At 44.9% G+C, this 13149-nt stretch overlaps 1 protein-coding gene across 1 annotated transcript; it reads left to right on the top strand.

The window, feature by feature from the left end:
- The first annotated feature begins 4923 nt into the window (after positions 1 to 4923).
- On the top strand, positions 4924 to 12273 carry SNRNP27 (small nuclear ribonucleoprotein U4/U6.U5 subunit 27). Its single transcript, XM_034761749.1, has 6 exons — positions 4924 to 5063; positions 6015 to 6135; positions 6722 to 6834; positions 8398 to 8477; positions 10055 to 10119; positions 11348 to 12273. Exons 1-6 carry the CDS (start codon positions 5027 to 5029, stop codon positions 11400 to 11402), a joined length of 471 nt encoding a protein of 156 aa, XP_034617640.1. The 5' UTR covers positions 4924 to 5026; the 3' UTR covers positions 11403 to 12273.
- The last annotated feature ends 876 nt before the right edge of the window (positions 12274 to 13149 follow it).

A 13149-nucleotide genomic window follows, 5' to 3' on the forward strand; every position in this document is an offset into this window, starting at 1 on the left:
ACAGCCCCTGCGCTGTTGAGGAGCATGAAAGGCCCAGGGAAGCAGAGCAGTCAACGGGAGCAGAGGGAAACCTTCCCATAGTTGGGACCCTCCTTCCAGACGGTGCTGCTGTTGCCTCTCGCACTGAGGTTACCTCTCCAAGGGAGGGAACTCCAGTTGCTAGGAAAAGGCAGGTATTAGTATTGGGAGATTCGATCATTAGAAACGTAGACAGCTGGGTTTGTGATGACCGGGAGAACTGTACAGTGACTTGCCTGCCTGGTGCGAAGGTTGCGGATCTCTCGAGGCATCTAGACAGACTTATGCGTAGTGCTGGGGAGGAGCCGGTGGTCGTGGTACATGTAGGTACCAATGACATAGGGAAGGGTAGGAGAGACGTCCTGGATGCCAACTTTAGGCTGCTAGGGAAGAGACTGAAATCCAGGACCTCTATGGTGGCATTCTCAGAAATGCTCCCAGTTCCACGTGCAGGGCCAGGTAGGCAGGCAGAGCTTCAGAGTCTCAATGCGTGGATGAGACGATGGTGTAGAGAGGAGGGGTTTACATTCATTAGGAACTGGGGAAACTTCTGGAATGGGGGGAGCCTATACAGAAAGGATGGGTTCCACCTAAACCAAAGTGGAACCAGACTGCTGTCTCTAAACATTAAAAAGGTTGTAGAGCAGTTTTTAAACTAGGAGATGGGGGAAAGCCGACTGCTGCAGAGGAGCATGTGGCTCGGACAGAGACTTCTCTTAGGGGAGAGTCTAATGATAGAGAATCTCCAGGTTATAGTCAGGAGCAGAGGATGGAAGAGGAAAAAGTAGGGGCCAGATCAGATGATAAACATTCACATAAAAAAGAATCTGATACATCAGAAAAGGGCAGACAAATAAACAGTGACAAGTTTTTAAAGTGCTTGTACACAAATGCTAGAAGTCTAAATAATAAGATGGGTGAACTAGAATGCCTTGTGATAAAGGAGGATATCGATATAATAGGCATCACAGAAACCTGGTGGACTGAGAGCAATCAATGGGACACAATCATTCCGGGGTACAAAATATATCATAAGGACAGAACAGGTTGTGCAGGGGTGGGGGGAGTGGCACTATAGGTGAAAGAAAATGTACAATCAAATGAAGTAAAAATCCTAAGCAAATCCGCATGTTCCATAGAATCTCTATGGATAGAAATTTCATGCTCTAATAAGAATATAACATTAGGGATCTATTATCGAGCACCTGACCAGGACAGTGACAATGATGATGAAATGCTAAGGGAAATTAGAGAGGCTATCAAAATTAAGAACTCAATAATAGTGGGGGATTTCAATTATCCCCATATTGACTGGGAACATTTCACTTCAGGACGAAATGCAGAGATAAAATTTCTTGATACTTTAAATGACTGATTCATGGAGCAGCTGGTACGGGAACCCACAAGGGGAGAAGCAACAGAGGGTCCTGTGGCACCTTTGAGACTAACAGAAGTACTGGGAGCATAAGCTTTCGTGGGTAAGAACCTCACTTCTTCAGATGCAAGTCAAGGGGAGAGGCAACTCTAGATTTAGTCCTGAGTGGAGCGCAGGAGCTGGTCCAAGAGGTAACTATAGCAGGACCGCTTGGAAATAGTGACCATAATACAATAGCGTTCAACATCCCTGTGGTGGGAAGACCATCTCAACAGCCCAACACTGTGGCATTTAATTTCAAAAGGGGGAACTATGCAAAAATGAGGGGGTTAGTTAAACAGAAGTTAAAAGGTACAGTGACTAAAGTGAAATCCCTGCAAGCTGCATGGGCGCTTTTTAAAGACACCATAATAGAGGCCCAACTTCAATGTATACCCCAAATTAAGAAACACAGTAAAAGAACTAAAAGAACGCCACCGTGGCTTAACAACCATGTAAAAGAAGCAGTGAGAGATAAAAAGACTTCCTTTAAAAAGTGGAAGTCAAATCCTAGTGAGACAAATAGAAAGGAGCATAAACGCTGCCAAATTAAGTGCAAGAATGTAATAAGAAAAGCCAAAGAGGAGTTTGAAGAACGGCTAGCCAAAAATTCCAAAGGTAATAACAAAATGTTTTTTAAGTACATCAGAAGCAGGAAGCCTGCTAAACAACCAGTGGGGCCCCTTGATGATCGAGATACAAAAGGAGCGCTTAAAGACAATAAAGTCATTGCAGAGAAACTAAATGGATTCTTTGCTTCAGTCTTCACGGCTGAGGATTTTAGGGAAATTCCCTAACCTTAGCTGGCTTTTGTAGGTGACAAATCTCAGGAACTGTCACGGATTGAAGTGTCACGAGAGGAGGTTTTGGAATTAATTGATAAACTTAACATTAACAAGTCACCGGGACCAGATGGCATTCACCCAAGAGTTCTGAAAGAACTCAAATGTGAAGTTGCGGAACTGTTAACTAGGGTTTGTAACCTGTCCTTCAAATTAGCTTCTGTACCCAATGACTGGAAGTTAGCTAATGTAACACCAATATTTAAAAAGGGCTCTAGAGGTGATCCCGGCAATTACAGACCGGTAAGTCTAACGTCTGTACCGGGCAAATTAGTCGAAACAATAGTTATGAATAAAATTGTCCGACACATAGAAAAACATAAACTGTTGAGCAATAGTCAACCTGGTTTCTGTAAAGGGAAATCGTGTCTTACTAATCTATTAGAATTCTTTGAAGGGGTCAACAAACATGTGGACCAGGGGGATCCAGTGGACATAGTGTACTTAGATTTCCAGAAAGCCTTTTACAAGGTCCCTCACCAAAGGCTCTTATGTAAATTAAGCTGCCATGGGATAAAAGAGAAGGTCCTTTCATGGATTGAGAACTGGTTAAAAGAGAGGGAACAAAGGGTAGGAATAAATGGTAAATTCTCAGAATGGAGAGGGGTAACTAGTGGTGTTCCCCAAGGGTCAGTCCTTGGACTGATCCTATTCAACTTATTCATAAATGATCTGGAGAAAGGGGTAAACAGTGAGGTGGTAAAGTTTGCAGATGATACTAAACTGCTAAAGATAGTTAAGTCCAAAGCAGACTGTGAAGAACTTCAAAAAGATCTCACAAAACTAAGTGATTGGGCAACAAAATGGCAAATGAAATTTAATGTGGATAAATGTAAAGTAATGCACATTGGAAAAAATAACCCCAACTATACATACAATATGATGGGGACTAATTTAGCTACAACAAGTCAGGAAAAAGATCTTGGAGTCATCATGGATAGTTCTCTGAAAATGTCCACAGAGGCGATCAAAAAAGCAAACAGGATGTTAGGAATCATTAAAAAGGGCATAGAGAATAAGACTGAGAATATATTATTGCCCTTATATAAACCAATGGTACGCCCTCATCTCGAATACTGCATACAGATGTGGTCTCCTCATCTCAAAAAAGAAATACTGGCACTAGAAAAGGTTCAGAAAAGGGCAACTAAAATGCTTAAGGGTTTGGAACGGGTCCCATATGAGGAGAGATTAAAGAGGCTAGGACTACTTCAGCTTGGAAAAGAGGAGACTAAGGGGGGATATGATAGAGGTATATAAAATCATGAGTGATGTGGAGAAAGTGGATAAGGAAAAGTTATTTACTTATTCCCATAATACAAGAACTAGGGGTCATCAAATGAAATTAATAGGCAGCAGGTTTAAAACAAATACAAGGAAGTTCTTCTTCACGCAGCGCACAGTCAATTTGTGGAACTCCTTACCTGAGAAGGTTGTGAAGGCTAGGACTATAACAGAGTTTAAAAGAGAACTGGATAAATTCATGGTGGTTAAGTCCATTAATGGCTATTAGCCAGGACGGGTAAGGAATGGTGTCCCTAGCCTCTGTCTGTTAGAGGATGGAGATGGATGGCAGGAGAGAGATCACTTGATGATTGCCTGTTAGGTTCACTCCCTCTGGGGCACCTGGCATTGGCCACTGTCGGTAGACAGGATACTGGGCTAGATGGACCTTTGGTCTGACCTGGTACGGCCTTTCTTATGTTCTTATGACCTTGAGAGGTCACCTAGTCCAGTCCCCTGCATTCAAGGCAAGGCTAAGTATTATCAGTTCTTAAAGTCTCATCTCAGAAGCACACACCCAATGAATCAATTCCATTGAACCTTGCTAGATGGAAAGGCTGCATGGCTAGGTTGACACCGAACTGGGTCAAGGCTTGATCACCCAAGCCATCTTTGAGCCAGGGAAGTAGCGGTGAGCACACAACACGAGTCACAACGTTTGGTGTGGGCAAGAGAGTGATGAAAATATGAGTGGCGGTGTCTGAAAGACAGAGTTGTGTGACTTGTGACTCACACGCATGTGCATGATCTGTACTAATCAGCAATATCCTCGGGTACCAGTTAGCCCCATGGCATGCAGACAGGTCAAATGTTGTGTGCAAGCACTTGTGGTTGTGAAAACAGCTTGCACGCTGTGACAGAGAAGACACATGTGCCACGGAGCACGAGCTGGGTTTGAGCTGGCGGAGCAAGCTGGCACCGCGAGGGAACCCAAAATGGAGACAAATGCTTGTGTGTTAACACGTCGTGAGTGGCAGGGGCAGCCCTGGGGCTTCAGCGCAGAGAGGAGCAGATGCTGGGATCTTATCCTGTCTGTGCTGGGATCTGTGGCCACCAATGCAGTCCAGACGATCCCCGAGGCAAGGGGGCTAACCCCACACAATGGGTTTGCTGGGGGCTAACTCCAACATGGCCAGGCCCTGAGCCCACGTGTGCTGGGCACTGCAACTCAAGACAAACCCTAGTGGTTGGGATCTGCCAGCTGGTTGATGTGAGGTGGGGGGATATGGGCAAGGCTGTGCCCTGAGGGCCTCCCCCGACCAAACCCAAACCCAAACCCAAACCCAAAGAGGTGCTCAGGGGAACCCCATCGGCCCGGAACCGAAGTGCGGCGCAGCGAGTTCCCAGCCGGAGCGGGAGCGGGGGCGGACTACCCTCCGGAAGTCCTCGGCGGAGGGTTCTTCTACTGGACGTGCCTGCCGGCCGGGGGCTGAGGCCGAGGGAGTCGCCAGGGTCCGGGCTCGGCGGGATGGTCCGGAGCCGCTCCAGGTCCCCCCCGCGGAGGGGTGAGTACCTGGGGAGGGACCCGCTGGTCCGCGGTCTACGGCGGGGGGGATGGGAGGTAAACACGTCCCTGGAGTAGGGGAAGGAGCCCTTGATCTTTGCCCTGGGGGTCAATGGACGCTCCCCCCCAGCGAGAAGAGGGGGACTCAGATCCCGGTGGGGGGGTGTCAATGGAACCTCCCTCCTCTCCCCCCCTCCCTGAGAGAAGGGCAGGTGTACAAATCCTTGCCCAGGGTATGTGTAAATGGGAGATATTACCCCATTATCCAGAGAGCGGATCTCTGTTGCGGGGGGGGTATCACCCCCACCAAGAAAGGCAGGACTCCTCTGATCTCTGCCCTGATATGGGGGGGGGGAGTCAGAGATCGCTCCGCAGCAAGGGAAGGGACCCCGTGAAGCCAGATAACTGGGCAAAGGGGACACCTACTTGCATATGGGGGGTGACAGCTTTGCCTCCCTCCAGTAGAGGGGATCTCTGATCCCTACCCTGATACAAGGGTGGAGGAGAGATGCACCACAAAGCAAAGGAAGGGAGCACGCTGTGAAAGGAATGGAAATAAGCTGGACCTAGAATCCAATCCACCTGTGGCAGTGGATCGCTGACCAAGATCTTGTCTGTTAGGAGGGATGGTCCCTATTTTTATTTTAGTAATAGAGCCTTAACCGTTTTTCCTCTCTTTGCCTCTGAAAAGTTCAACTCAGAATTTTGCAACAAGTACTGTCATGTGTCCCTCGTCTTTCCTTCTCTGCTCTTGTTGCTCTTTGGACAATCCTCTTTACCCCTGAGGAAGTCTTGAGGTTTAGGGGATGGAAGAAATCCCTTCCCCCTTTTTTTAGTTTAGTTGTAGCTAAACATAGGGGTTCACTGAAACTATAACAAGGATGATGACAGTTCTAGCTAGCCACCACTAATCAGCACCCCCACTTCTTTCCCCAATCATGGCTTCTTTCAGAACGTAGGCGCTCTCGTTCTGCATCCCGGGAGAGGGAGAGGAGGCGACGGGAGCGTTCGAGGTCCCGGGAGAGGGACAGGAGGAGGAGTCGTTCCCGTTCCCCACACAGGAGGCGATCCAGGTGAGGAGAAAATATCTGAATTCTCTGAAGGCAATAAGCAGAGCTTCTAGTTGACAACCCCATTCCCCCACTGTTCCTACTGGTGTCATTCTTACTGTGATATCAACAGGGTACTAGCGTCCCTTGATGTGGGAAATGGGGCACGCTGAAGGGAAGAAAAAACAATTCTAGAGTCAGACAGATCTTACTATTAGGGGGCTCTTTACTAATATTCAGCCTGTGTTGTCCTTTACTTAACTAGGGGAAATGTGATGAAATTATGCTGCCTTGTATTGATTGTTTGTTTTGGAGTGCATTAGCACCTGTGGTCTCTTGTCATGGGTCAGGGCACCGTTGTGCTAGGTGCTGTACAAACGCAGAACAAAAAGATGGTCCCTGCCCCAAAGAGTTTCCGTTGACTCATCTTATCCTTAGACTGTATAGTGTTTCCTTGTGCGCCCCCTCTGCCTGTATCTAAGACAATGCCAGCCATTGTAACACCACATAACCATTATTCTACTTCCTGGGTGTCACACGAAGAGCTGTAGGTGGGATTGTAGTTGAGTATTGTTGTTGGATTGAAATCTGTACTTGTGTGAAATTCTAGGTCCCCGAGACGGCACAGATCCAGCTCTTCTTCCCCGTCCCGGCAGAAGGAAAGGCGAGAGGATGAAAAGAAAGAAAACAAAGACGCTAAAAGCAAAGAGCATCAGATCACCGGTAACTGAGCAGAGTCCTAATCTTGGGAAGCAAAGCTGGCTATTGGGGCTTTGTGTTTATCTTACCTTGATGTGTGGAGAACCAGTTAAAATCTAGTGGACCTAAATAAAATTGGTAAATGGAGTAGATGCCTGTGAAAATGAGGGCCTCTGCAACTGCCTGAGCCAGGATTACTAAAGGCAGGTGCTAGTCAAATTTTACCTCGATTTTCCTTTCCCATCTGTGAGTGCACCCCAGTCCTGGACCCGTGCAACCCTTTTAATAATACTTTGCCCTCTTAGGCCCCACTCCATGTGCTTAATCATAGTTAATGCACAAAAAACGTTCTAGAAGAGATATGAAACCTCATGCTTCAGGGCACAATTCAGTCACTAACTAGTAGGAGTTAGGATGTGACCTTGTGCGGCAGATCATCTCATGATGCCTACTGTAGGATTTCTGGCATTTTCCTCTGAAGCATCTGGTGCTGGCCACTGTCCAAGACAGGATACAGAACTAGATACACCTTGGGTCTGATTGAATCTGGCAACTCCAGTATTTCTGCAATTGGTTCTTCAGGGGCAGGCATTTGCAGCTTCATGGAGGCCCATTAACTGCAAAGGGACTCCATGCAGACCTAAGAGTCAGCCCTTACAGATCTGATCCCAAGATCTAAGGCCTGACAGTGTCTTTAATCTAAGAGGATCTCTAATCACTTTACAAAGGTTAATGAATTAGGCAGCACACACACAGGATGAGGTAGTAGTTGTGGTTTGCCTGATATTGTGCAGCCCATCCAAAGTGCCATATTGTGGGCGGGGGGACGACAATGACTCTTGTCTGCATTCCTAACAAAGCAGTTCACTTTCCTCTGTCATCTGAGATACTTTATTTTAAAGCAAAACTTAGCAAGTATCTTAAGTGTATGTGTAAAAAACAAAAAAGAAATTGAAACCACAGTGTCTCCCCTAGAGGAGGTTTCCCTTCTATTTTCTGTTGCCTCCCATATTCCACCTTAATCATCCGTCATTGTATGCTTCTAGTTATATATCTCTGTCTGGCTAGATTGCCACTCCTGAGGGCTGGGAACGTGCATGCCTATTCATCTGTAAAACACCATGCACATGTGTGGTAACTAATACATTAGTAAGACTGAGATTAAAAATAAATCTAAATTTCCTTGTGCTCTTCTTGCTGTTCTCTTTGCTCAGTTCTCCGCTAGCTCAAAGGTCTCAAACACTGTAGGGGAATGTTTGTTTGTTTTTTTTCTTTGGCATTTAAAAGCAAATGAACTTGGGAATATTTTTATCATATACTGTAAAAACAAACATCTGCGAAACCTCAATTTTTGGGCCATATCTGACCTTGCGTTGTTCCTCTACCCCCTGGACCAGTTTTCTGTTCCAGAGCTGTGTTTGGGCAGACCAGAGAGCCAGTTTTGCAATACACATAATGCTTTTGTCACATGCACAAATCTTTATTCCTTACCTTCCTAATCAGCACGTTCAATAAGTTTCCATCGAGTGCCTGGTAATTTTTCCTAGTATTGTATTTCATATCCCTCTTGTATCTCTGTCTTTTCAGAAGAAGATATGGAAGGCAAAACAGAGGAGGAAATTGAGATGATGAAAACAATGGGATTTGCATCCTTTGACACAACAAAAGTGAGTGGACTGTTCCATAGAACTTGAGTGAAAAGTCATGGCCTTTTTCTTGATTATATTTACAATTCATTCTTGGGTATAGCCAAGCTATCTTGGTAAGTTTAGGAAAATCCTTTACAAGAGGATGGAGGAAGGTTAGCTGTTTTGCCGTAACATTAAATCTCTCGATGCTACAGGGCTGTGTCTCAGCTTTTGAATTTGTTAGTAAGTAGCAAGAAATAACTCATCAGTGTGTTGAAATGTTGCGTCGGAAGAGTATTGTCGATAGGAACTACAGAAGAGAGCCAGTATTCATTATAATACAGAATTAGCATGGGAAGTCAACATACTGGTCGTGATTGGCAGCCCTGCCCCTTGGGCTGTGAGCCCCTGGGCCCTCACAAGATAAGTAAGGTGGGGCCAAGTCAGTGTTGTGCTGGGACAGAGGGAGTGTTGCCCTGGAACTTGAACAGATACCCCAGTGTGGTGCTGTGCTTCTAATGGTACTGGCTTTCAGGTGACATGTTAAACCCTTTGGGTTTCCTAGGGAGCAGGGCTTCCTATATTGGCTTCTATTGTGGGAAAAATGGGTATGTCTTGATTTTATTTTCTTGTTGCTTGCCTCTGCTGCTTTTAATCAGCTAGCTCCTGGCTATTAGTTGCAGAGCTTGGATCAGTCCTTTAGCGTGACTCTGTACTTCTCCCTAAGGGTGTGATCCTTTAAACACTTAATACTGATCATAGTATTTACTACCCTATTGGCGCTAATTGAATCATAACTGTAGTATCTGTCTATACACCACTCACGCTATAGAGTCTGAGCACCTTGTAATCATTATTTGCCCCTCAGAACTCCCCTGGGAGGGAGGGTGGTATCATCCCTATCTTACAGGTGAGGCACTGCGGCACACAGAGGTTAAGTGACTTGCCCAGGGTCACACAGGAAGCCTGCAGCTGAGCCAGAAATTGAGCCCGGGTCTCCTGAGTCACAGACAAGTGCCCTATCCACTAAACCATCCTTCCTATTCCTGATGGATACTAAGGTGCCTTTTACTCAGAGCCCTGGGAAGGCCTGGTTACAATGTATAAAAACATGTTCCAACAGTGTCTCCTATCCATGCTACAGCCTTGGTTAGACAAAGCTGTATCCTGCCACTGTTCTTTATGGAAGCAGATGGGAGTTAACACTGAGCTTTGTGATATGATGTGACCCTAGGCAAGTGATTAGGTCTGTAGTTATTGCTTCTGAAAAGGGGGTTTGCTTTTAGTTCCATGCATCTGCATTGTAAGACTAACCTGGCAAAGACCTAGAAAGTTGCTACTAACTGGTTTCAACTTACATGCAGTGTTGTTGTAGGCTTCAGTCTGTGTAAGCTTGAAAGCGCGTCTCGCTCGCCAACAGAAGTTGGTCCAATAAGAGACAATACCGCACCCACCTTGTCTCTGGTTTCAAGTTGGCTTTCTTAAGAATGACATACACTTGGTTAGATGTGCTGATCCCAGCTCCACAACCTGTGCCCTTGTCTGTGCCTCTTACTGAACAGTTCTCTGTAAAACATACTGAATTTTGGAGCTCTCTTTCCCATTGTATCTTTCAGGGGAAGAAAGTGGATGGCTCTGTAAATGCCTATGCTATAAACGTGTCACAGAAGAGAAAGTACAGGTTTGTGTTTCTACCACTTGGACAGACTTGCTTTGATTTGGAGGCTGTAATATCTGATGTCTGCATGGGTATGTTGGAGGAGACGTAACTTCTTTTCCAGGACAATCTGATTCAGAGAAGACTTTGTAGTCCTGGTGAGAAGTGTGGCGGTCTCTAGGTTTATTGACTGAGAGGTCATTCTCATTTGCGTTGAGGAGTGCTTGTTGATTTTACATCTAAGCAGTTGTTATACACTACTCAAAACAGTTATGTTTCTTGCCTCTAGTTTCTCTAAAGCTCCATTGCTAATGGAGAGAGGAGTGAACCAAAGAACAAAGGTGCACTCGGTCCCTGTTTCAATATATGCAACTTTGTACAGCGCTCAGATGCTGCGGCAATAAACGCTCTGTAAATACTTGGCTAGAGTGGTACAGAATGTCACTGCAGTCCTGGGAATCTTCTCCCTCTGCTTCTTGTAACTACTTAAAAAATGTAGCCTACCTTCTCTTTTGTACACCCTGCATCTCTAAGTTAAACCTAAGCACCTGTGAAACGTACTGTATTGATGGCCCTGGGGACCGAAGTCCTTTAGCCATTGAACACGAACAGCCTGGCAACGGCATGGTAAGCTTCCAGACCAATGTGCCTCAGCCTGACATAAGCCAGGTTTGCACTAGAATCTTTTGCCAATATAACAGGAGTGTGCTGTCTGTTTTGTCAATATTTCTAAACTGGCAAAAGCCCTACTGCAGATCCAGTTATACTGGCATAAAAGTGCCTTTGTCGGTATAACTTATTTTGCTCACTACCTCAGGAAAAGCTATACTGGCAAAGCGCCCCCTGCCCTCCCTCTGTTTTTGTTTTGTTTTTGTTTTTTGGCCAATATAAGCTCAATCTAGACTTGGAGGGTTTGCTGGTGTAGACCTGATCGTAGTGATTAGCTCCAGTGGTTGGGTGAGTTCTCCATGGCTCATCCAATCATGACTCTTTGCTGAGACTCCCATCAGACATGCCAGTTAGTGCCAATCCTCTTTGGTATGTCTCGAGAACACCCAGCTCATGTCACACAAGGAATGGACAAGCTGTCGTAGAGTGGCAGCAGCGTTCTGTCCCAGCCAACCTGTGCTGGATTTCCATCAGCACTTTAAAAAAACACCAATCCCATATGAGTAGGTTGGAGCCCCTAAAGCTCATCACAAGTACAGACAATTAAGTTCTAACTATGCTGATTTCTTTCCCCTCATCACAGGCAGTACATGAACAGAAAAGGCGGATTCAACAGACCGTTGGATTTTATTGCCTGATGTCTAGTCTTGTTACCTGTGAAGAATGACCTCTGGAGCATGAATGGTTAACATTTTATTCTCTCGCTATGACTTGTGTGTGCTGGGATCTCAGAGACAGGAACTCAGCTTCTCACCGTAAAATGAAATCAGCTTATTTATGAGAGTCCAGAAACACTTGCTTTGCCTCCTAGGAAGAGAGGGTAAAAATGATGCTTTCTAGAAACGTTGGGTTTGAATATGTTCAGGCCTGTTTTGTTCCCTGTCAGGACTTTCCTGTTAGATGTATTATTTTTCATTTCTTCTATGAGGTTTTTTTTTAAATAACTAAATATTGTCAGTTACAATAAAAACCAGTATATATTTACTCCCACCCCATAATTAAAATATGATGGTGTTGCTCAGGAATAAAGCACCAGAGAGGAGGCTGTTGGAGATATGTCTGGGCAATTTTTTTCCTGTCAAACAGAGGGATAAATCACTCTGAAGATAAATCTGGTTTAGGGTTTAAAACAGAAACAGGATTATGCTGAAAGTGTGCTCATGGGAGAATCTCAGGGAGCCACGCTGTCTCTAATGTTGAAAGAGAATTGTTTTCCTAATTTAAGATCTCTCCCTCCCCCCCTCCTTACTTTTCACTTATCCCTTTCCTTACTAGTTAATAATCAAAGTTGTCCAGAACTACCGAGTAGGATAGTATAGCATAGTGGCAAAGGGTTGCAGTCAGTTTACTTACTATTTGGCTTGGAAAAACATACCGTGTTGGAATAGTCTTTAGTTTTCATATTTGTTTACAGATTTCTTACTTAAAATTCTTCTTGAGGCTGATTCTTCTCTGAGCAAAGTTTGGAGGTAAATCTGGGTTATATTAAAGACCCAGAGGTGAAACATTTAACGCCTTCCGCTTTCATTGCTTACTATGCATCTAGATTATTTTTATAAACAACCTTTTCCAAAGGCCATGGTTTATTTGCTGTTCCATTTCACACACATACCAGCAGGTGGCAGCACATGCAGGGGCTGATTTCAAGAGGTGGGTTAAAACTTATTCATCGTGGTAGACCACATGCCCATTTGACATAAAGTGCCTAATGAACATCTCTGCTCCGATTCACAATCGTGTACACCTCTCCCATGCGTGATTACATAACGTCCCTGTGGCAAATACCGCCATTACTTACATGGCAAAGGAACATTTGAAAAGTGCTGCGTGTATATTAGCTCTTCCTCGTTCAATAAGCAGTGTTTATCCTTCTTTGAAAAATATTAATCATGTTCTCTATTATTCTTCATCTCCTCTCTCCAATTTGTCTGTGGGACCAGTCTGCTGTCTCTGAACCATCAGCATCTGATCCTAAAGCACTTGTGGACTGAGGTTTTGGGAACGTCTGATCAGAAGTTTGATAACTCTCATGTGATGCAAATAGTTAAAATCTCTTGCATACATGTACCTTTTAACCTCCGAGACGTGGATAGCAAATAGCCTTTGCCTTAGATGACTTGTTTTTCTTTTTTAATCATGCTCAGTATTCATGCCTTGGCAAGTGAGATCCTTTCCTAAAGCTGCTCCGCTACTCCAGCCTTCACATTTTATCACAGCTTTTCCTGTAGCCTCCATGACCATTGACAAGCAAAACATGATTTTATATTTTCCTTTCCCCCAACTAATCTGACAGAGGGAACAATCCAGATTAAAGTCACATGTGCAACCCTGCAATGACCTAGAATGGCATTAGAATTTGTTCAGCTCACACAAATAAATGTAGGG

The sequence above is a fragment of the Trachemys scripta genome, chromosome 2 (genome assembly GCF_013100865.1).
Source record: "Trachemys scripta elegans isolate TJP31775 chromosome 2, CAS_Tse_1.0, whole genome shotgun sequence".
Lineage (NCBI taxonomy): Eukaryota > Metazoa > Chordata > Testudines > Emydidae > Trachemys > Trachemys scripta.

Bases quoted from the DNA above. Each gene is read 5' to 3' on its own strand.
- SNRNP27 (XM_034761749.1), top strand. From the start codon at position 5,027: ATGGTCCGGAGCCGCTCCAGGTCCCCCCCGCGGAGGG. The intron at 6,136-6,721 runs GTGAGGAGAAAA...GTGAAATTCTAG, and splicing joins CCACACAGGAGGCGATCCAG to GTCCCCGAGACGGCACAGAT. The intron at 8,478-10,054 runs GTGAGTGGACTG...TGTATCTTTCAG, and splicing joins CATCCTTTGACACAACAAAA to GGGAAGAAAGTGGATGGCTC.